The sequence below is a fragment of the Anabas testudineus genome, chromosome 4, assembly GCF_900324465.2.
Source record: "Anabas testudineus chromosome 4, fAnaTes1.2, whole genome shotgun sequence".
In the NCBI taxonomy this organism is placed as follows: domain Eukaryota; kingdom Metazoa; phylum Chordata; class Actinopteri; order Anabantiformes; family Anabantidae; genus Anabas; species Anabas testudineus.
In genome coordinates this window covers 10503525-10527547 of record NC_046613.1, presented here as the reverse complement: position 1 = coordinate 10527547, position 24023 = coordinate 10503525, and the positions used below count along the sequence as shown (strand labels likewise).

General features: G+C 43.6%; 1 protein-coding gene across 2 annotated transcripts; it reads right to left on the bottom strand.

The window, feature by feature from the left end:
* Window positions 1-120: 120 nt before the first annotated feature.
* rgl1 (ral guanine nucleotide dissociation stimulator-like 1) lies at window positions 121-19317 on the bottom strand. 2 transcript variants are annotated; one of them, XM_026345884.1, is made up of 18 exons: window positions 18816-19317; window positions 8268-8378; window positions 6422-6630; window positions 6253-6324; window positions 5950-6140; window positions 5719-5843; window positions 5347-5562; window positions 5151-5254; window positions 4908-4992; window positions 4670-4759; window positions 4377-4463; window positions 4068-4100; window positions 3828-3949; window positions 3435-3524; window positions 3051-3234; window positions 2306-2557; window positions 2103-2217; window positions 121-1967 (listed from the first exon to the last, which is right to left on the bottom strand). In XM_026345884.1, exons 1-18 carry the CDS (start codon window positions 18972-18974, stop codon window positions 1780-1782), a joined length of 2433 nt encoding a protein of 810 aa, XP_026201669.1. In that variant the 5' UTR covers window positions 18975-19317; the 3' UTR covers window positions 121-1779. The 2 variants fall into 2 exon arrangements, with proteins under 2 accessions (XP_026201669.1, XP_026201670.1); XM_026345885.2 differs by lacking the exon at window positions 18816-19317 and adding an exon at window positions 10420-10656.
* Window positions 19318-24023: the final 4706 nt, after the last annotated feature.

The following is a 24023-nucleotide window of genomic DNA, read 5'->3' as shown; positions in this document are numbered from 1 at the left end:
ATCCTGGCACAAGGGTAAAAAGATGGAAGCAAGGCCGCCCTACTCCAGCTGAGGTGTCACAAAGAACAGCGTGTGAAATTCTAGGGAATTGAAACCACACAAAGCGACAAAGCGTCAGGCTAATGATAATAATTTATTTATTCAGGTAGAAGACGAGTCTTTGGCAGTGAAGAACACAAAAACTGAGGGTGAGTTAATGAGAACGTTTGGAAGTGAAGTGCTGCATGAAGGCAAACGATTGGTCCGACTGGGTCATTAAGTCCAACACAGTCCAACCAGTTCTCCCAGGGGGAGTGTAAAATCATCCAAGGATCATTAACTGGTTGCACCAACATGTGATCAGAGCAGCAACAGCATGACATTGTAGGACTTGGTGGAGAACATCGAGTGTTTGTCTGCAGCGTGGTGCTCTTGTGAGGAGAGGCGATAAGTGTCTGTGACGTTACTGTGAAACTATGGTGGTGGAAATGAGGAGTGCACTCATAAGACAAACAGATGGGAGTTTACTGTGTGAAGAGGTGTTTGGCTTCTGTGCTTACAATGAAGTGAAGTGTCGCTCAGTCCAGATCTGGCACTGGCTTTTTTTTTTTATGACACGTTGAATTCAATAACATTTACTTTTACGATCCTCTCTCTCTTTCAATCTGGCAGACTTTTTTCTGGCCTGAATTATGTTACAAAAACATATAAAAAAAATAATAAAAATAAAAATAGTAATTAACTTATTGAAGAGGGAGCAAACCACCGGTAGAGTGGCTTGCTCCTTCTGCTGTATTCACATCCCACTGGCATCTCCTACCAACTGACAAGTGCAACTCTGTGGTTCATATAACGAAGGGAAAGAGGTACAAGTATGCATCAGTTTGAGACGCTCTGCATGGAGCTTTCCATTTCAGAAAGACAGTTCTCTGCTTTCTTCTCCTGTTTTTGCACACCTCTTATCTTCTTTTTTTTTTCCAAGAAAGCACCAAGACCGTGTCTCTGGATTAGAAAGCAGCACAAATTGCATCTCTGCACCCTAAAGATAGGGCAGGTAAAGCCATTTCAACATCTGTTGAGGACTTGTTAAAACCAAGTACTGGAACCAATCAGAATGCATGTAACACCGCATTCGTCACACAGCTCACAACATGAGAGGGGCTGAACACAGACCATGTGCACGTTGTGCACGTCACTGTGCATTCGATTAGTGATAAACAACTTCACAGCTCCTGTCAATCAATTCATTAATATCATTCAGAATCCTGTCAGAGGTCCATCCACTCATCAGTAAAGGCAACAGGTCCGGACAGTCAGTCCACTCCTCCTTCTAGTTCGGCATTAATCACTCTTCTATTTCCAGAAAAGTTATTATTCAGCTACACAGACATCACAAAATAAAAAGGAGTTCATTTTAATATCAGAATACTGTTGGAGGTCAGGAGTTTGGCTGCTCCTTAACATGTGCAAAAACCTGTTGTAGTAAGGAGAGGCCACTTGGGGTCCCTGGTTCACAGGCATCACTAGTAAAAAGTCAAGTTCCACTGGCACAGCAGTCAAGCTACACGTCCATGTTCCATATTAAGGCTGGGTGAAGGCATGGCACAGTTCAGAAAGAGCAAAATACAATCAAAGTGGAGCTCTTCAAATGTCTGACAACTCATTGGTATCCATCTGTTCCTTCCTGAATCCAGTGATCTACCAGAGCTTCCACAAATTCCTGTATCCATCCACTTCATGCCCTGTACTGTCCTGGGTTAGTGATGTAAGAGCAAACTGCTGGGTCACAACAGTCCAGGGTCACAGCGTGACCTTACTGAGTCTGAGCGAGAGGCTCGACCGGTGCTGGGTACGAGGAAGCGTGGAGCTACATCGGCTTCGTAGCTGAACTGGCCGACCCACTGACCCTCTCATCCGCAGCAGAAAGTCAAAGTTAGCTGAGGTGTTCATTGCGTAAAAGACGTTGGCATTGTCTGGGATTACCAGTTCTGAAAGACACAAAGAAGAGGACAGACACCACTTTATTAGATTGCTGTTTTGTCACTCAAGGCAGAAGATTCTTTGTAAAACAGAAAATAACAAACACGAATGAGTCTCAAAGTCAAAGCAGAGCCACACTTTACCTCTCTCCTCAGAGATGACTTGTACAAGCTCGTATCCCTCCTCCGGCTCCACCTCCAGGTTGTGTTTTGCCATGGCTCTTGAAATTACAGCCGGAGTCTTGTCCTGATTGGTCAACTATTTAGAGAATAGAAAGACAATTAAAGCACACAGAGTGTAACAGGAATGTTTACATGTAAAACTGTAAATAAACATAATTATTCACCAGTATGCTCTTGTAGAGATTCCCATTGCCGTGCTCCAGACTGACTCTTATAATGCATGCGTCCTGGGCCTGGGTGTTGTACACAGGAGTTTGACTCGGGGAGCTGGGGGACATGGGAGTGAGGGATATGCAGCGCCTGTGGGTGCAAGGGGGTCCAGGAAGGGAGGGAGAGGAGGAAGTCACAGAGACGCTGGCTGTCGATGAGCTGGTGTCCATGGAGTGGAGTGAATTACAGGAGGAGGACTCTGATAGCTGAGGAAATACGACACAAGTCACATAAAGATAGACGGAATCCTAACTGGATAATGTTTATGCACATAAACATCAAATGTCTAATAATTATTTTGTTCTATTTATTAGATTTATTACATCTTTGGATCTACAGCTCCCTCTAGATTTTATTGTGCAGTTATAATTAAACACGTCAAACAAATTAAATGTGATCAGAAAAGTGTTTTTCCATTATTTTGCAATCCCAGTTTTTTTTTTTTTATAAAAATGTGGTGCTTACACAACAATTGAAATTCTGTGAATATATTAAAGTTTAAATGGAGCACAATCAATCAGGGTGTCTTTTATTATTTTAGATATTTAGATAGGGGTGCGATTTTCTTCATTAGTCATGGGGAGGCTTTAGAGAAAGAAAATTATTAACACTAACAGTAGGAAAGCCGTTGCCTCGCCAATAAATTCCTAAGTATAAAGTAAGTAAAAGGTTTCCTATTGTGCTATAGTAATAACTCACCTTGTTGTGCTGGGAATCCGATGTGTGAGTCGGAGTAGTGAGTCCCTCGCTGTCTGGACTGCTGGAGTCACTGGATGACACGCTGACTGAGTCCATGCTCTCCCCTGAGCTGCCAGTAGGAGGCGATCGTGGCGTCTCTCTGACTGGAGAACTGGCTGCACTGCTGTCTGTTCCAAGAAACAGCCTGGGATGTAAAGGAAGTCACTTATTAGTGATAGTAAAATAAATAGGGCACAGTTCTGTAGTCATATGTTACTTAGCAGAAACAGTAACATTAGGTATGACGTGCTCACGCTAAGGAAAGCATTGTTAGACTTCATATCAACCACACATTTGAGACTAGACCCTCCTCCTGCTAACATCTGTCTCTGTGGATGTACTCACAGGCTGAGTCTCTTCACCATGCTTTTTCGAGGTTTGGGTGAAGTTGGGCTGCTGTCACCAAGACCTTCAACTTCACAGGACAGAGTGTAGCTGCAAGAAAGCACATTAATAACAAACCTTAAACACCATAAAACATTACCAAATCATGTGCTTAGTGGTTGTAGGAGTCATGAATTCTGAGTAAAGGGGAATGAAAGAGAGAGTCAGAGAGGGCAAGAGAAGAAAAACAAGTACAATAGAGTAGACAGACATAAGAAGAGCGGGGGGAAGGAGGGAGAGAAAAAAGAAAGAAGCTTCTATTGTGTGAACAATTGATCCAACAGACCATGACTCATTTGCTGGTTATGTAATGGATAACAGTTCAATCAGTAAATCTCAGTAAAGCAGTGGTACCTTTCCTCCTCACTGAGCTGAGGCTGCCCCTTAAACCAGCGGAGGAAAGCCGGATCTGGAGTCAGACAGTAGCTGTTACAGGCCGACTGGAGCAGCTTAATCTGGGCTATCACCTCAAACTCCTGCAGGGACCAGACGAAAAATCACCAATGTCGAATTAGTTAAACTTCAAACATGTGTCAGCCGCTCATCATGTGACGACTGTCATGGTATAATGATTGTCAGAGGAGGCCGACTCACCCTGCGTCTCTTCTCGAAGTTGATCAGACCCCCCTGCAGAGGACACAAAGAGCACGCTGTCAGATCCTGAACATCACATACCAGTGGCTGCTTGGACAAACAGCATTAGGTGGACCACTCCAAAAAAATGAGCCGACACAAATTCCTCACTCACTCATGGAAACTTACGCCCCAGTTTCTGGCAGCGGTTACACAGACAGACTCTCAGATCTGCAGCAGTTGTGTACACTCGCAGACACATGCACTCAAATATTGAAACACACACCGAAGTGCATACACAACACATTTAGCAGGTGTTTTTTTTCTTACCTCTACTAGGTCGGGTAGTGCTGTATCCAACATGGTCAGGTCGGTTAAGAAAGTCCCCAAGTACGGTATTGTTCCTTGCATTGCTCCCTGTGGAGAAGAAAAGTTACTTGATTACTTTAACAACCTCAGTAAATGCTACTGACTAAAACCAGATATTTATCTACAGTGCATCTCTCACAAATGGCAACAAAGGCTTAATGCAAGTACTTCACATGTATTTCCTAAAATGATAAAGCTCTATTCAAGCTCTTTCATCTGGCACCTGCTGCCAAACTTCTTAGTTAACGTCTCACCATTTCCTTCTGTAGCTGTAGTCTCTTGTGGGTGCGTTTCTGGTGCTCCTTGGCACAGCTCTCCAGACTGGCAAATTTTGAAGTGCCTTCCTATAAGGACAATAAAATAGCATTGGTCCTTGAGATTCTTACCAGGGAACAAAAAATTGTTTCCAGATCAAGTGTCAGGTCTGAGAGCGTGTCTGTCTACAGGACGCTGAACCTCATTTTCCTCATTCTCATCCTTCACTCAACTCACCCTCATGAGTAGCTCTCTGCTGGTCAGGTAGTTATTGTGGTCTGAGAAAATGTCAGACAGCTCCTCAAACGTCTGCATGCTGTCTCTGCATCAAACACAGGTTCACGTTAAGTTAGGGCCTTCAGCCAGCAGCTAAATACACGTGCAAAACAAACATTGTTTGAAATTCTGCTGAATTCTGTCAAACGGCTGGTTCTTTTAAGCACTCGGATTATCTGCATAGTTGAGAGATTGGAGGCTTACTTGTGCACACAGGCCCATGCCCTTTTCAGCCTGTACAGGGGATTGGACTGCAGCGCAGACACAATAGCTCGCAGAGATGAGAAATTTTTGCGTATCCGACACTCCTGTTAGAAAAATATTTACACAAGTCAGACCTACTTTTGAAGATTGTATCATCTAAATTGTTAAGTGGGCATGTTTTTGTGTGCCTGCCCACCTGAGCGATGTCTATCCATCGCTGGATGACCCGCGCCCTGACGTGGGGTCTGATCTGTCTGTGTTTCAGCACCGTGCTGACCACGCACGCTGCCACAGCGTTGAACTGAGTAATGGTGGCGCGGATGGTGGGGGCGCTGTGCTTGTTGTTCTTCTTATCCCTCTGAGACCAGATAGAGCCCAGGCAGTGGTGGGGTACAACCTTTTTAAACAACAGCTGGAGCAAGAGAACAGGCTGAAGTTAGAATAATGACACTGAAAAAAAAAAAAAAAAAACACACTGCAGGGGCGTAACCTGCAGAACATTTTCCTTCCCACGCGTCGCACTCTGCCAATCCCCTCCCCCGGTTCTATTTCATTTCCCTCCACTTACCGCATCCATGTAGGTCAGCTGCTCAGCCACCAGGTCTGCGTCGAACAACAGGAAGTTCTCCTGGACCTCAACCTCCACTTCCTCCTCTTCTCCCAGGCAGAAAGAACCATTGCCAAGAAAACCAACTGAAAGCAGGCAGCCCATTTAAAATGTGATCACCAAGATAAAAAAATCCTACTTGGCAGAACATTAAAAATATACATAGAGAAAGTTTATAGATTTGTTAGTTACCATCAGTGTCATCCATGCTGGCCTGACTCTGCAGTTGCTCAAGGAGACCCTGGGCCCGTCTGAGAACCTCTGACCCAGGCAGGGCTCTGCGCAGGTATTCCATCAGCCTGTGGAGACAGGGGTAGTCTGGAGGCTCCTGGAAGTCTTCAGGACACTGGTCCAGCCAGGCACGCAGTATCGAGCCTAGTGCACTGTGGAAATCACATTGTTGTGAGAGCTGGCACTGACAGAAAGACAGATGCAGTAAGTAACTGTGAGATGTTACCTAGAGATACAGATGACAGATTTCAAAATAAGTCTCACTTTCTGATGGCTCCTTTGGTTTCAGAACTTCGACATCTGGTGTCTTGTTCACTTTCATCCACATTTCCATATCTGCAGCAGAGAACAAAGAAAACTTATTTTATAAAAACAAATCACTACACCCTCCTGTCGATACATTATTTTAGCTTTAGCTCTCCCCCCCGCCTACCTGTCTAGTAGTAGCTGCAATACAGCCTTTGTGCTCGTGAAGGCTCTGTAGGTCGACAGGAATATTGAGGTGTATGTGAGGTCGTTGTCTCCAAACGCCGTCAATAATGTTTCCACCAGACGCTCCAGGGTTCCAGCACGAATACTTCGGATTTTGCACGTCTCCAGCTGGCTCACTGTGTGGCCGGGAGGCAGACGATCCCCCTCCGCCTAAACACAGTTATTTTTAAGCATTAAAAACCAGAACTGAACTGAGCAATACAGTAATGTTGAGTGATTTGGCTGATGCTTCCAAATTGTTTGTTTGCTTTATGAATTCATATGATATCTTGTGATTTGCCAGGTTGTCTTGTTTAAAACCTTCTGTAGAGAATAATAATAAACTGATACATTCATTGATGAACAGTTAAATACAAGAGGTGAGACAGTTCAAAAGAGGTACAAAAAAAACAGACAAAGGAGGGAGGAAACACTAAGGACAATTGTGACCTATATTGAATTCTGATTTCTCCAGATGTGTCCGACTATTGTGTCTACAGCGAGGGAACGAGCGGTTACCAAATAGGCAGGGAGAAGCTAAAAGAAGAGGTGGCACAGACATGGAGAGAGAGAGACCTTGGTGAAGTTAGCACGCTACAACAGGAAACACTCCAATCTGCTTTTAATCACAGCTGGCCCCTCCTCCACCGTCCCTCCACACACAGAGGAGGACAACAGCAGGGCCAAGTTCTCCCACCACTCCCCTCTGATAACAGGCCAGGACACACAAGAAGTATGGATTGTACACACACACACACACACACACACACGCTTGGATTTTACAAAATAATAAACAAAACTGACTTCACAAAAAAAAAAATCCACTAACTACAACACTAACAATTTGAGTGTGGGCCTACAATCTACCCACTGATGGTAACTGGTGTTATTCACTGACAGTTGACTATTTACAGTAAATATACTGCTTTCTACTCAGTGCTGCTGTATAAAATACCCACACTGTTTTAATTAGCTCTAATACAGTTGGCGGCATATGCTGTCATCAATACATCAATACGGCCTTAAAGCCTCAGAGCTGTTATCTATTTCTTCTTTTATGTGCCAAACACCACCCCCTGTGTCACAGGCACAAACAAACTGCCAACACAGGATCCTGATTTTTCAAGTAAACAAAAAGAAAAGCCCATATATCTTACTAGTAATTATGCTTGCTTGAGCCCTTGTATTCGTGTTGTGAGAAAACTCACGAGAGAAGCTAAGATAATGCACATAATTGGCCCTTCTGTGCAGTATAATAATATACCCTACAACATCTTATTATGCTGATATAAACAGCACAGTGGAGGAAACGGCAATGCCTCACATCCACTGAAAAAATGTGCAACTCAAGGAAAAGCCTTTAATACCATGATTTTTTTTTTTTTTTGGTCATTCCAGCGTTTCATGAAACACTGCTGTCCAAGGGAACAAACTGTTTTGTTGGCTGCTGGGAAAAGTCAGGAAATCACATGCTTTAGCTGAACAGCACAGGTCTGGTGAAGCTGATTTTTCAGCAGGCAGCTAAAAGGTGTTGTCTAAACTGGGACATTTACAGCTAAAATGTTAACACGCTCAAGAGTCTGTACCCAGCATAAACCGTCCACACACCATAAATAGAGACTACTCCACTTAAGTTAAAAACATGGCGCCTGCATTTTCTTTAGCTTGACCTTCTCGTCAGCTTAAGAAATTGAAAAATGTATCAGTTTAAATTCTCATTGATCTGCGTTTGGAGTTTGTGTCGTCTCCTTCCCCGTAAAAGTTTTGGCGTCTGTCACATTTGAGAGATGTCCAATAGGTCTACTCACCCCCAACCATCTCGCTCCCTTGTTGGCCGCCTGCTGAATCTGAACCCTCTTCAATGTCACATTGTAGACGGCTCCTTCCTCGACTTCCTCCCCCCAGTCCTGCACAGAACTCTGCAAGGAGAGTTAAAAACCTGGTTGAATAGTTGAGCTAAACAGAAGTTTAGCAGAAGGAAGGATAAGGAAAAATACAAAAGCAAGAATGACCAACCCCCACCCCTGCAGCCCTCCCTGCCTCCCTTCCTCCATGTCTTGACTCCCTACTTTGTTCTAGCTCTTCCCTCCTGTCCCTGTCTCTGTGGAGCTGAAGTCAGAGCTGGACTGCTTTCCTGGAGCCCAGGAAAGGTGGAGATAAGAGCCAGAATGGATAAGGACGTGGTTATATTTGCATAACTTGTTGTTATATTGTGTGGACATGTTTTGTCTGTTTGTCTCCCAGATGTACTAGAGAGCGTGGTCACACAGCTGTAGAGCAGAGCAGTCCTATGCACTGTGAGAGCGCAAACAGAGGCTGAGATCTGCTGAGACATCAACAGGCAGAACAGGCAGAAACAGAAGGAGAGGGACTGGCCAAACATCACAAACACACACACACACACACACACACACACACACAGAGACAGGCAGTAACAGCCAAGATCACTCTCACTTGTCCCCACTTTCATTTACACAGCTCATTGCCAAAGTCCATGTTATTCCCTAAACAGAAGGGATGCCAGAAAAGAGGTCAAGGGGTCAAAGTCGCCGTTAACAGGCTCAATGAACAATCCTTGGACGCCTTGTGGCATGCAGCCATGGCTGGGTTTGGGTTTGAACAGAAGCATGTGATGCAGAAAAGAAAAGAAAGCCACCAAAGAGAGAAGGAAAGAGGAGGAGATAAAGGATTATTATAACTGCCTCTGACAGATTAAATCAGTAAGCACAACTGTGATGCAGCATTTGGATGAAACGTGTCTACATGTGGCCTTCCCATACACCCCTGCTGAGCATCTTGTCTTGGTCAGCAACATGTCTCCCTCCCTCTCTCCCTCTCTCTCTTTAGCTGCTGCTGCCTGGCTGCTGCAGAGACAGATAAATACACTAGTGCATGAGTCATGCAGTCCACACACTCCCAAAACAATAGCGGGAGGTCTGTGTGCTGGCCTGTCCGGGCTGCTGAGTTCACAGTCTGCGCACACAGCCTGCTTTTTGTCAGCTATAGAGCTGGAGATGTTTTGCAGGGCAGGGTTTTTCCTTTTTCTTTTTTTTTTTTTTATAGAAACTCTGCTGCCTTTGTGCATCAAGTTCATGGTTTATCGTGAGCTTGGAGAGCAAATCTACTCTACTACTATGAAGGCCTGTCAGAAACATTACACATTAGATGGGCATGAGTTTGCAGAGGGCAGAGCATCAAGTGACGCTGGGTGAGGTGTAAACAGGAGATGAGTTGTTTACTCTCAGCAGTCCTTCTTCAGGAGATGCTCCAAAGTGCACTGCGAGGACACTAAGACAATCAGGGTGTCAAATAATAAACTACCTCGGCTCAAATAGCGTTTCTGCCCATCAGCTGTGTGTGAAACAATGCTCCCAAGACACCAACAACAACAGTTGTGTTCAATCTTGGGCGCTGATCTGTTGGCTTTTGTGCTTTTCTCGCCTGGACGCAGCTGCCCGTGGAGAAACAGCGATGGCCCCGGGGCCACGCCAATTGTTCCCCCTCTGTTTCACCGCGGGCCCTCCAGACAAAAGTTTTCATATCCATCATCAGGGAGGGGAAAGCTAGAGGATCGAGTTCATGCACCGGAATTGTCGACAGCAGATTTTCTTTCTGTGTGTGTGTGTATTTATTTTCGCCCCCACCTCCTCCCTCCTTTCGCTCATATTTCCAAACTTTACATGCGTCTTTACGCACGATCAATGTAGGTTAAACTGGAATTAAAGTCTGGAAAAACAATTCAAACACAATATACAACTGTTCCCCCACCACTCCCCTCCTCTTTTGCTTTCCCCCCTTTATCCGCCACTTTCCCAAGCCTGCAAACACCCCCTCTCTCCCCCCCCCCGTACCTCCCTCCCTCTCCCTCCTCTTCAAAACCACAGACTCTACAAAAGCGCACACGGGATGGAAAACCATGAGGCTTTCTGTTGTTGTTGTTGTTGTTGTTCTGGTTTTTACCATTTTAGTTTTCCAGGCGAACTTCATGGTGAGCGTTTCTTTCATGATCCGGGGACACCATCAGAGCTCGGGAATAATCCACCAAGTGAAGAAGAAGATATGCTCCTTTAAAAAAAAAAACAAATCTAATCCCAGATGCTCGCTATAATGATCTCCTGCTCCACCACACGAACTCTGGTCCGCTCCTTTCCAAACTCCAAATCCTCCTGCTCCTGGCTGTCAGTGTGCTCACCCCTCTTCTACTGAATGACCAAACTCCTCCTCTTTGCACTCGCAGCCCCGTAGAAACTCCTCCTCCTCTTTGTAGGACGACTGTCATCACACTGACAACGATGTGCGCGCTCTGACGCACAGTTGTGATTTCTGTTCCGCACTCTAATAAATCAGTTCCTTTGAAATTCATACAGCACATGACTGGACTGGTAATGTATTTATCTTGACTTGTTTTGCATGTGGTTGATTCTTTTTTACAAAAGAACATGAACGTGATCAACTTTTAACATATTTGTGGGATCACTGGCTGTTTTCTGTTTTCTTTTTCTTAAAATTGAGCTCAAACCAGTAAAAGGCTGCAGCAGTCTTATAAATCAGTAAGTTAGTCTTTGAAGTGCAAAATCCCTTCTTGAATCCTCAGACAATGTGCTTTCTTAATATAGAAAGGAGATTTTATCATAAAGAAACTCATTTTCGGGGAAATTTTACTTCTTCTCTCTGTTCATTCACCTGTTTGCACTAATGATAGTTAACAGATAGATTTCTCTAATGTGCATTAACAATATTTCATATTAGCGGATGAAGTGATGTGCTGTGGCTCCCATAGCCATCTTGTGTGTGAAGCAGCTGTAGTCTGGCAACCTCTGCGTGGGACAATACAAGGAAGGCCGTAGATGCCGTCACCACTACTGTGCATTGTCAGTGAGAGGAGAGGAGAATAGGGAGAGTGTGTGAGAATGGGCCACACTGTTCGTCCGTGAATGAGCTTGCACACGTACTCAAACAGCCCACTTGTGTGTATAACAAGGAAAATATGAATCAAGCACAGACTTTCTGAAGGGTCTTTTTGTACAAAGTTGTATCGTAAATATATATCAAGTGTGAGCAAGCTGCGGTTCATACATTTACAATTCTAGTCAGTCCAGTGATCAAATGCCAAACTACTGATCTAGAGTCATAAGAACAGGATGAGACAGTAAAATCCTTCTGATCCTGAGATCTGGCTGAGTGGAAGAACTGGCTAGAACCCCTTTTTGTTTGTATGTGCATGTGCATGATGTGCTGACCCGCTATTCTGACTCCCATCACACCAACACATAACCTCAATGTCACTGTCAGCGTCACTGACTGTTACACACCATTCTGTCTAGCAGTGTGCACACATAGACACACACACACACACACACACACACACACACACACACACACACACAGAAGGTGCCCACTTGTGACATCTTTACTTGAGCTCGGTTTTGCTTGGATGACATTAAAGGCCAGGGAAGACCAATGTGCGTCTCCCTCATGTTTCTCAGTATATCTGGCCAAGCTCCAGTTCCCAGGCTGAGCTGCCCCAGTGTCCACTCGGGTCCCCGGAGCTTTGGGAAGCCCACAGGGGCAGTGGGAAGGTTGCAACCCCACACAACCTCCAGCCCCGCCCCAGGGGGATTAGAGTGTTGGTCTCACAGTGGTAGTAATGTTATATCTTAGTGCAGACAAGACGTCTGACAAACATGACAGCTGCTCTGTGAGATGGACGAGCGGACAGTGCTCACAACCTTCAACCTGAGCTCAAAATGTGAAATGTATACTCTTACTCATGGGTTCAGGTCAGTTAAAGTCTGGTTAGCTGTGCGTTATCTTTGTTAAGGGCCTGTTCTGTGGTTTCCACAGAGGAGCAACAGGCCGATAAATGTCAAAGTTGTTTTAGGCATTTTGGTCCAAATCCAAGTCAAGACTTTGCAGCTCTTCCAAGCTAAAGGAACAATTCATCAGTTTAAGAATTTAATTTATTCAATTGCAGAGAGTTACAGCAGTGCATCACTCAGCACTTCTGAATGCTAAATTTGAAGCTGTCAGCAGCTCGCAGCTTAACTTAATACGACAACAGTATCATTTTTGCCCCTATGTTTCTCTTGTAGTTCCTGCACAAGTAAAAATTCCTTTTCCAAAAATCACATCAATATTAATGCAAGCAGGATGCAAGTTAAGCTGCATTTCTTGTCAAGACAAAGTCTTTAGTCTAACAATACAGCACTTTTAATAACTTAAAACTTAATAACACTTTTGTTTTTTATGTAACACCTTAATGTAGTCAACTAAAAGAACAATATTTCGCTCTGAAATCTAATAGTTCTGTGTGTGTATACAGGCTAAGATCTGTTCCAAGATTTACTTTCTCCTAGACTAATGACGTAATTACACTTAGGAAAACCCTTAATGAGGACAAAGCATTTTTATATGACTGATTGCTGCCATTACTGAACTGCACAAAGTCAGAACGGGGGAGCTATAGTACAGACAGAAAGGGGACAAACACAGGAGGAGCGCTGCTCACACTGTTATTGCGCCAGTGTGGGGAAAATGCACATTCCAGGAAATCTCCCACTTCCTGCCTCCAGCCTCCTGACTCCAGCCTGTTGTCCTCATACCTGACTAGCTGTGGAGCTTCTCTGGCCGGGACCTTAGACATAAAATCAGGAGAGGAGAGGAAAAAGGGAATTCCTAACATAAGCTAGATAAGACTAGGGATCAAATCACAGATAGAGAGGAGACAATAAATGGGAGGATCTTGGGTTGGATGTGTAAAGTCTCAGTGTTTACATCTAAGATAAGAAGGTCATCAGCAAAAGCTTAGGATACTGCAGAGATTAAGTTGAAAGGACATTATCTCAGCTGTGAGTGTGAGAAGGAGAGACAGAGACAGACGGGGGAGAGTTCACGGTACAGTCAGGAACTGAGAGGATCCATACTGGCTGAGAGACAAACATGATGCAACCGGACCGCCTTGTGCTGGCTTCCAGAAAGAGAGTGATTTCGTATTTCAGACCGGAAAGAGACATACTGCTTTTCCACGCTGCTGGAAACACGTAAACAGAGGAAGGAACACTCATCGTTTTATCCAATGAGAGCAGTGGCTGGAGTCAGCCTCTCCAGTGGAAAGTCATTGTTCAAAATTAAAAATGAAGCAGCTGCTATCAAAGCTGAACCAAATGTTTAGTGCACTCCTTCAATGTTCTTCCATGTACATTATTTTTCTAATGCTTTAGATCATATGTTTCCTTGTTCACGGGGTTAAATTTACTTATCACACTCTTCTTTCACTGGATGTTTGTGTGTGGTTGGTGGATTTGTGTTTTCAAAGCATACTGCCCAGTAGAGGGCAGAGTACACAAACCGCTGTGTTTATCCAGAGTCAGCAGAGGTTTTAGTCAAACCAGGCCAGAGCGACAACACCCAGCAGGGTTGAATTTACGGTGCAGGGTCATGATGCTCAGCTATAACTCAATAAATCCAATGCGTGAGACAGTCAAAGTAGCTTAGATAGGTTGTTTAAGTGCAATGATGCAGCGGCAATGCACTTAGTAAGTATGCATGTTTATTTTATAGTTTTTTTAATGAGGCAACAGATCAGCAGACGAGTGCCTGCGGATCCAGGGGGATAAGGAACATTTCTCATAACACGCACAGCTGCGTTTTCCTTTTTCTCCGTGCCTCTGCCTCCTCTTTGGTCAGCTTTGTTCAAAGAGCCACACTAAAGCTCTGTCGTCCCCTCTCTCCCTCTTGCGTTATGTCATGTCTCTGCTCCTCAGATCTATTGTCCTGGCTGTTGCTGAGCTCTCCCTCTCACTCCCTTTCTCTCTGTGTGGCTGGGTGACATCATTAGTTTCCAGTAAAGTCTAAAGCAGCACACGGAGACCCCCTCCTCCACACTTCACAATGAAACCAAAACCATGCAGGGCGCAAGGAAATGTGTTGTTCAGTTCAGGTGTTTCTTCAACATCAAATTTACCGAATCATCCCGGAGTCTGTATGAACACACACACACACACACGTTTTCTTTTTAATTCTAACAGGCCCCATAAAGGATTAGTTGGGATTTTTTTCACTAAAGCGAAGCTAATCCACTCTGGAACTATGATGACTCAGATGCTTTGCTGGTAGTTGAGGAACTTTCAGGTGTCTTGTAACATTCAGAAGAGTTAACAATAAATTAGACAAGTCTCAGCACGCACACACACAAACCCCCTTAAAAGGGACCCCAACTCTGACCCCTTCTACATCTAAGCCTTTCTAAGCCCTGAATGAGTCGGTCTGGACTGGCTCGGTTGTCTGTCTGCCCCCCCCCGCACACACACACACACACACACACACTCCTACTCATGAGAGATGGACCATCTGTTGCCTAGCAGATACATGCTACTCTAAGGTTGTCACACACACAACAAAAACAACACACCGCATCAATGAGAACACTAACTCTAATTCTGCACAAGAAAACCTAAACAACAGGCTGCAAAGTCAAGCGTGTAAAAGGAAAGAGTGTAAAGACACACGTATTCCATCCATCAAGCTACTCGAGGTTATACTCCATGAAACAGTTTGTTCTGATTGCACTGTGTGTGTGTGTGTGTGTGTGTGTGTGTGTGTGTGTGTTTTGTCCGAATTCATGTGCTTATTTTAAGTCTGAGTGATGTTCTGCTGCCGTCTGCAGTTCTGTGAAACTCAAGTGTGAAGCATGTGTGTTGTAGGAAATGAAACTGTACAAGTGATGTACTCAACAAACACATCAGAACTGCTGAATAAAAAGAGGCAAGATGTCCGAGGCAAACGTTAAAAGCACTGTTATTGCCCTAGCGCCCAAAAAAATCTGCAAGATGTTAACTCTGCCAGAATAATATGGACCTATTGAATACTGTGCAAAGTTGTAGTATGAACGAAAATAAAGTAGTTCATGTTCTGAAGTTACTGTAGTTCTCTGCTTGTTGTTTTGTGACCTTTTGAGTTATTGCAGTTAGCAATTTGCTGATACAAGCAGCCCACAGCTTTACACAGTAATGCCATGTACACTCACATACATGCTCCCTCTCTCTCTCTCTTTCTCACACACACACACACACAGCGCCCCCCCCCCCCCCACACACACACACACACACACACACACACATTCATTCTAATACACGCATTGCAATGCCAGCTTTATCCTAGTCATGCGTCCTGGCTTTTCTGTTCAATGTGAGCGGAAAACGGACCAGAGAATTTAGTGTGTGTGTGTGTGTGTGTGTGTGTGTGTGTGTGTGTGTGTGTGTGTGTGTGTGTTTAAACCTAGTCACACACACAGCTGCTGCACATATTGCCTTCTGCCTCCTATCAACCCACAAACACACACACACACATGCATATACCCACACAATCTACCACCAAGCACACACCCTTCTCCATATGGTGTGATAAGTTTCTGCCCCAGTTGAGTGAGTTGCTCCTGTGGCGTCGTTGCCCTGGGATGGAGCCTCGAGTCACACAGACAATACCCACACTATTGACTTTTCACACTAGTACCATTAAGTGACCTAATTGGACCTAAGATCACAATATGAACCTCTGCAGTGCTGCAGGCCACTAGACAACTTGACACTCTAGAGGTCAACCCCCGCCCTTCTGTAAACACAAAGCTTCGTTGTCAATGCGTAAAAGGATGATGGAAGCTGTGATTTTTGAGAAAAGAGAAGTCTGGTTGTTTGTTAATTGTGCAGTTTCAGGCAAAGATTGGTGTGAGATGTGTAAGATATGAAAGTTAAGGAGTATTACTGAAAGTCATGCAATTTTAAGTAACGTTAAAATCACCTAACAACAGTTCAAAAGCTATAGAATGAATGAGCCCAAGTGAATGAATCATACACTGTTGAAATCGTTGTCAAGTTCTCAAAACACATGACAAGCAAGGAAACAAAACAGTAGGGAAAGAAACACTGAAACGTCACCGAGCATCAGCCTGAAACGTGTCGAAAAAGACGAGAAAGAGGAAGAAGGACTGCAAACTCAGCTTTATGACTTTTTTTCAATGGAAACAAGCCGTCATCAAAATTCTCTGGGAGCCCTACCCCTCCTCCTCCATTGTGATTGTATAAAGTCACTTCTGCATGGAATGACCTGCAGAGGTTATTGAACCGCTCTTCTGGTTATTGTGAGCCACTGGGTGCGAGGGAGTGGTTCATGTGCCCTCTACTGGAGTTTTGTATTGACTGAGCTGAAGCCTAATTACATTACCCTGCTACTGACAGGCAGGGAAGTGAATAGAAGAACACTGCAGACTTCAAAATGCAGTGAGTGCAGTAAAATGTACCCTGACCACCAGATATGACGTGTGCAGCCGCAGAGATTATCGCTAGTGAGCAACTGGGTTCCAACTGGTCATTTCAACTCGTCTTCCTTTTGGTGACGCGTCTGTTTATGTTGAATATTCAAGCTGATTATGCACAGTAAGCACTGTCTTTAATCTATATTTTGCCATTTTCCTGTTGATCTTCTGTGAACAGTCATGTGTTCATGTAGGAGTTTTGCATTGTCTTCAGTGGACTGCTGATAACACATCAGCAGTCCTCCCTGATCTGACCTGTGGACCTGACGCCGCAGGGTGATTACAGAGAGGTAATAAGTTAAATCACTGCTTTTATGACTGGCACAGTTTCATAACCACCTGTAAGTAGACAAAATGTGAACTGACAGGGGAGTGAATAACACCTGGGTGCAGTAAAAAGCAAAGGCTTTGTCCTTTGAGCCAGTGGAGAGTGTCCTGCAGTCGTTTTAGAGTGGTTCTGTTTGTATGAATCCTTTAGTTGCGTTTATTACGAACTCAGCTGCTGAAAGAGGCCAAAGCCCAATAAGTTTACACATAACAAACAAATTTCTCCTTTACTTTATTGTGCCAAGGGTGGCCCGTTCTGTACTTACATAACTTTATGGTTAGCTTTACACCTCTATACAGTATAATAACCCTTATTTCCCTCTATCCAAGCTGTGAGAGCACGACTCAGCACAATAAAATCAGTCCGCTTCAGGATGAGCTTCTGGTATGTAGAGCGGATCCACGTTGTTCGAGAGAGGGAGAGTGTCTGCAAACTAACCTCCAGTCTTCTTATCCCCCAAAACAATTAGCGGAAACAGTGCTGTGAGATGGCAGGACACGTAAGCCGAAGTGTCAGATAGGCGGCAGGGATGATTATCTCTGAATGGTCAAAACACATATACAAGCACCACAGTGTGACAGTCACCTGATGGAAATTTAAATAGATGAACTATTACCACAAAATTCATCACTCATTAAAAGAGATGGCTTGTTTTTGAAGTAATTATCACAGGGTATTAAGGGACTAAATTGATCTTTGTATTCCTGGTGGGGATTGTTCCCTTTTTGTTGTTGCTTTGGCCTCAAGTGTGCACGTGCAAACAATTAACCACCACTGAGCTGGAATAAGCCGTGGCTGCGGTTGTTTTCTGGTAATCACACAGTTATAAATATGAAGACTCGAACGAAAGGGAGATAAATAAACAACAACACCCTGACATGAAGTGTGATGTCAGTTCAATTCATGGTGTCAGGCTCCACTTGCTGTGAACTCTCTGACTGGTCAGCAAGACACACACAAACACACGTACACGCAGTAGTTACTGTGAATGTGAACGTGAATAACGGCCTTACACAAGAGGTCAGCTGTCTTCCCGCCTGTGCCACCGGAGGTTACTGTCCAGTTTGCATTATGGCACTATGAGTTGTCAACATATTGCATAAAATTTCACGGAGTAGAGGTCAAACAGAGGAACTGAAAATTAGGACAGTCACTGGAGAAATGTCAGGGTTCAGCAAATTGATAAGTTGTGTTTTCATTAGGTTTCAAAATGATCCTCACTTACCAGACCAGCCAGCCGTGAACTGTATGTACAGTTCAAACATTTTCATTTCTCTCATTCACCCACATAAACCCTCTTTTTGCTACACGTCTGTTTTTCTATCATGTCTACTTTCTCACCCTCCCCATCCAAAAAACAGACCTTGGAGAATCCACAAACACTGCCAAACGCTTATTTTATTTCCAAATGTTTAAAATTCCAAGCGTTTTTCCGCAGCAAATTGTTTCTTACAGTCTTGATTTGACTTCTTGTATTGTTCCAAACACTTCACATTTCACTTCCATTTCCCACGCGTCCTATTGAAACCTTTGACTGCAAACAACGCTGCAATAACTTTCCAAACAACCCAAAGGCTCAGGAAGGCCACGCGTTTGAAGGTCAGCATTTGCAAGATAGTTTAACAAGACGGGAAGTACCTGTGCTTCCCAGAAATATAAACAGACTTTGACAAACAGGCACAACTATTTTGCCATATTACTGCAGTGTAATGTACTGACCCAGTGTCGTGGGCTGCTCTCTGGGGAACGAGGCTGGTACCGCTGCAGAGCAACACCTCCTTCCCCCTCCAGCAGCAAGGTGCAGTCCAGGTCGGGACAGTGGTGGTGTGGACCCGGAGGCCAGGGCAAGAGAGTGGCCAGAGGATAGTGGGAGATCATGCTGACTGCCTGGATCAGCAGCCACGACGGTGGCAGGACATTCTCTAGTTTTGATGGTGGATGGAGGTCTCTTCAGTAGAATCTGCTCAACTTGGACTCCTTCAGATCAGATGCCTTGTTCACCTCCTTTTCTGTCTCTTCAGTTCTTGTTGTTAACTTGTCTTGTCTCCAGCCCAGAGGTTTGACTAACATATAATAACTCTCTTCTCAAACTGTCTGCTTCAGTCTTTTCCCTTCCTGTTTCTCTCCTTTCTCCCTCTTCTGTTTTTTTTTTTTTTTACCCTTTACAGCACATGTGGAACTCAGGCTGCCAACAGCTCTCAACCACATGAGTGATTAAAGTCTATTGTCTCTGTCTCTCTTTTTCTTTCTCCCTCCTTCACTCCCACACCCCCTACATTCATCTGGCCCACAGTGGGAGGGGTTATAACTAGGTGGCCCGACCCCCTTTCACAAAAGAAAAATGCCCACTGACTAAGAGGAGTCTCACCGCGGGACAGGAAAGCTGAGATAGAGAGGAGGATGTTGTGGAAGATGTTGAACAGTTTTCCATAACAGAGGGACGTTTAACTTCCTGTTGAATCCCAAACTGCACTTTTTAAAATCTTATTCTTCTCTTGATTAGCTTAAAGTCACTGGACATTGTTGTTGAATTTTGTAATAAAATGCCCCTGAAGTATTTTAAGCCTTTCCTTCCTTCTTTCTGTTCAAAGCTTTTACTGGACATACACTGATGCAGCCCTACCTTTGAAAAACACGACACACTAAATCTCTTTTCACATTAAACTTAACTGCTTGTTAGGATGGGCAAATGACTCCGTGAAGTTACTGATCTAGCTCAGTGTTATGCATCACAGCTCGGTGACACCTGTGACAGTGTCGGGCAATGTACGTGTGCTAACAATCACACAGAGTGTGCGAGCGTGTGTGTGCGTGTCTGCAAGTCAAGTTCAGGGCAGAAACGAGAACCAGTCATGTGTAAAACAGAGCCTGTTGCTGGGAAGAGGATTATGAAGAACCAAGCAGTGCTCACACACACACACACACACACACACACACACACACACACACACACACACACACACACACACTCATTCTTAAACACATGCTCTAGATATAAATTCAGGAGGAATTGAAGTAAAATAAACATCAAAAGTACATTTTGGGTAGTTACAAAACAGGTAAGAAAGAAGAATAAATAAATAAACAATAAATTGATAATGTGTGGATCATTTGAGCCTCAGATAGTGTAAAACCATAGTCAAAGTGTGTTCAGGGAGAGGGGAATAATCATTTTGTTAATTCCTTCATTTAGTAATTCATAACTTGCCAGAGAAGAAAAGTAAGTGGACGAGATAGAAATAATCAGGTTAAATACTAGTTAAATACTTGTGGTGATGTACTTAGCTACTTTCTACTAATGTTTGACATTAAGTTTCCTTCCTCTGAGCGTTTCAGCGATGTCGCTGCCATTACTCAGACCTTTTACTCTGACTCAGTGTGACTAAATTCCTCTGAATGCCTAACGCTCAAAAATGTGACGAGACTCCACCTAAAGTGTGTTTATATTTAGCACTGACTCATGTTCGGAGCTCATGGATTAAAAAAAAAAAAAAAAAAAAAAAAAAACACACCAAACATTAAAATGCCTCTCTAATCAGACCCGATAAATCACTCAAGTGTCTGGCGAGGAGGGAAAAACATTTTATTTGGACCGTGACTCTCAGCGACTTCGAGTGCCTGGGTGACTGCTGGGAATGAAGGAGAGTGTGATAGCCCCCCCCCCCCCCCGGCTCCCTCCATTTCCTCTCTGTGTTATTGAGTGCTGGGTTTTTTCTTTTTCCTAAATCACATCACATCACTCCACTTTCGGCTCGGTTAGGTAGGATTTACTGGGAATATTCATTTCTAAAGCAGCCAGAAAAGCGATAGAGGCGAGAAACAAAACTGTTTACTTTGTTTTGTATTTATTTATTCATACACAAACACATGAGCTCTATCACACGTGCTCTACCTTTATAACTTAGTTCTCTCCTGGATGTTTAATAATGCTTTTTCTCTCTCTCTCTCTCTCTATCTCTGTCTGCCTCCTTCTGAGTGTGCTGATCCAGTCACCATGCAGCCAGCACCAGTTTACACAGCTGGGAAGCCAAAGCTCTCTAAACTCTGACAACACACGTACGCACACTCAGCCTGGGTGAACACAAACAAAATCTCTCTCTGGCTCTCCTTTTCCTCCAGCACACATTCAGTGGCACACAAGGGGAGACATCTCTATTGAACGCTATGGTAAATATCTTGTAACTGAGTAGAATCGTACGGCGGTAAACAGTTTGAGAGAAAAACACGAAAAGCAGTGAAAGAGTGGTATTTAGTTCAGTGACACACACATTTAAAAAATAAATAAATAAATAAGGCTAAAGACACTTAATTACTTGCTCTGAACACCACATAACAGCAGCGAGAACAAGACAGATGATGAATCACGTATCAGATTAAACAAATGGAGCTTTTTGGCTGGAGCTCCAGAAAGTGATGACACATCACACGCTCAGTCGTTCAGTCAGTTCACAAGCTCCCAACGCCACACTGCTCTCTGCTGGTGAAAACATGGTGAAGATGATACAGTTTTTCTCCAGCTGGTCATTGATTCTTATAGTGGATCATCATGAGCAAACACAGGTCAAATCAGATTAACAGATTGCCCTATTTAACATTCATACCCTGTCTTTTCATTGGGTGCAGAGTATTCGGGATCCTTTCTCCCTTTCTGTGCTAATGGTGCTCCACACACACACACACACACACACACACACACACTGAGTTGAGTTGAGTTTTGAGGAGCTCTTGTTGACACTGAACAGTTCCTCATTATCAGAGTAAGGAAGAGAACAGGCGACACACACTTTCTCTGGATCACTGATAGAAAGACTGGTAGGAAGGTAGAGTGTTTTCTTTTTCCATTTCCTTCCTTCTTTTGCTTCCTTAATCTTTTCAAACACATGTGCGTGTGTGTGTGCGTATTTGTCGATCGTGTACGTGCGTAAAGGCAAACGGACGTGGCCTTACAGAAGCACTGTTAGTCCCAAGCTTCTCCGCTGGTCAGCATCACTGACTCATTTCACCCACTTACACAACAATATCACTTTGTTATATAAAGACTTGCCGAGTTGTGCAATATTTGACAGGAACATTGTCAAATATTGACAGTACCCATTTGATTAGTTTGAATTCTCAGTTTGCACGTGTTATCTTTACATAGCACACTCACTGACTGGCAAAAAATAGGAAATTTTACAGTTAAGAAAAGAAATTCCAAACTATGAAATTGCAAAAGTGTTTCAAAGAGGTCTAATTCACTACAGTTTAGATGAACTAGAACTTGCATTTCCAAAGCTCCAAGTGTTCCCAGGAGCACAGTGGCCTCAGACAACACTCTTGGCCACTCTTACTACACGTATATGGCCATGGTCAAAGATGTGATCAAGTGGTGAAATTAAAAGAGATTCAGAAGGGATGGGAGAACCTGTCGGAAGGACAACCACTGCATCACCACTCAAATGATGAGGATGAAATGGAAGAATGGCTGGAAAAAGTTACTGTGAATACAAATATGGCAGTCCACCTAGAGTCTGTCAAATGAATAAAAACTCTTTCAGCAGTATTCAAAGCTGTGTTTCACTGTATTTAACATCTCACTATGAACGTGTTTCCCAGAAATCAGGATAGATGAAAGCAGCTGAATGCATGAAGATTTCTCAATTTTTCTCCAGAGTGAGCACAAGATGAGACTGGATTGATATTCATCTTTCAGCTAGTATCATGGGGTTCCTGACTGAGTGAATCAACCGAGCTCAGGCTTAAACCCCACAGAACATGTGTGGAGAGACCTGAAGATGATCCAGATTAACTAAGATGAGTCTTTATAAAATAATATTAGCACATTAAGGATTGTTTTGCTTTTTATATATGTTTACACAACTGTAAAACATTTAGTAATATGTCACATGTAGACACTGTTTTATCCCAGGAGCCCACAAACCAAACGGTTAGTTTGATCTTATACAGTAGATTCAGGATACTGCTGATAATCATTCATCTCTAAATGTCATAATTCTGCTTTTATTCAGTAGCATTTCTTTATCAACTTCCAGTGTGACCGAGAAGATCAGGTTAGCGAGAGCTCTGTTAGTAATCTGGGTTTTCTCTCACATGTGTATGCATGCAATAATGCTTCATAGTCTCATAAGTGCATTGTTATAAAAAGCTAAATGAGTTTCCTTGGGTCCCTCTGTAGCTTAGGGGGTTACTGTAACACGTTACTGTAAAATTACATTCATTATAGTAATTATTGTTTGAGTGGATTATTGTCAGGTATAGGTATTAATTTTAAAATAATGGCTACATGGCAGAACTATTAACATTATAAATGCAGACATGGTGCACTGTGCTATGATGTACAGTGCATAACTCAAGCAAGGTTTAGTCCCCAGCAGGTTGATTTTCATACAGAATGGAAATGAGTTGCCTGGAAGTTTGGGACAGCATGTTTTGCAAGTGTCTGTCTGCATCTATCTGCGAGCGTGAGCAGGTGCACTGGTAGATAACACCACCGGTCCGGTTTTAAAAGAGAACAAGCAATCCGAGAGTAGACTGGAACGGATGAATATTTCAGATGCTGTGCCAGTAAATGTACCCTCTGATACACTACACACATTCACAGTAACATGCACACAACATCATGGAAACATAAAAGCATGCAGACACTCACACACGTATAACATGAATGTAGGTTAAGTACTCAGACAGACGGTCTTCCTCCCCAGCACCCAAAGCTAACATATTATCAAAAAAGAGCAGGGAACTGTCAACAGTCCAGCTATCAACCTTCAATTTCTCCAGCAAATATATGCAGTTAGTCGATTCAGGAGCGCATTAAAGTATGAGAATAATAATTCAGCATCATGTGTGATAATATGTCCCTTACCTGAGTGCAGGATCCCTCCATAAAATACCAGCACTAGTCTGCACGGTGGCAGAAAAGAAAGT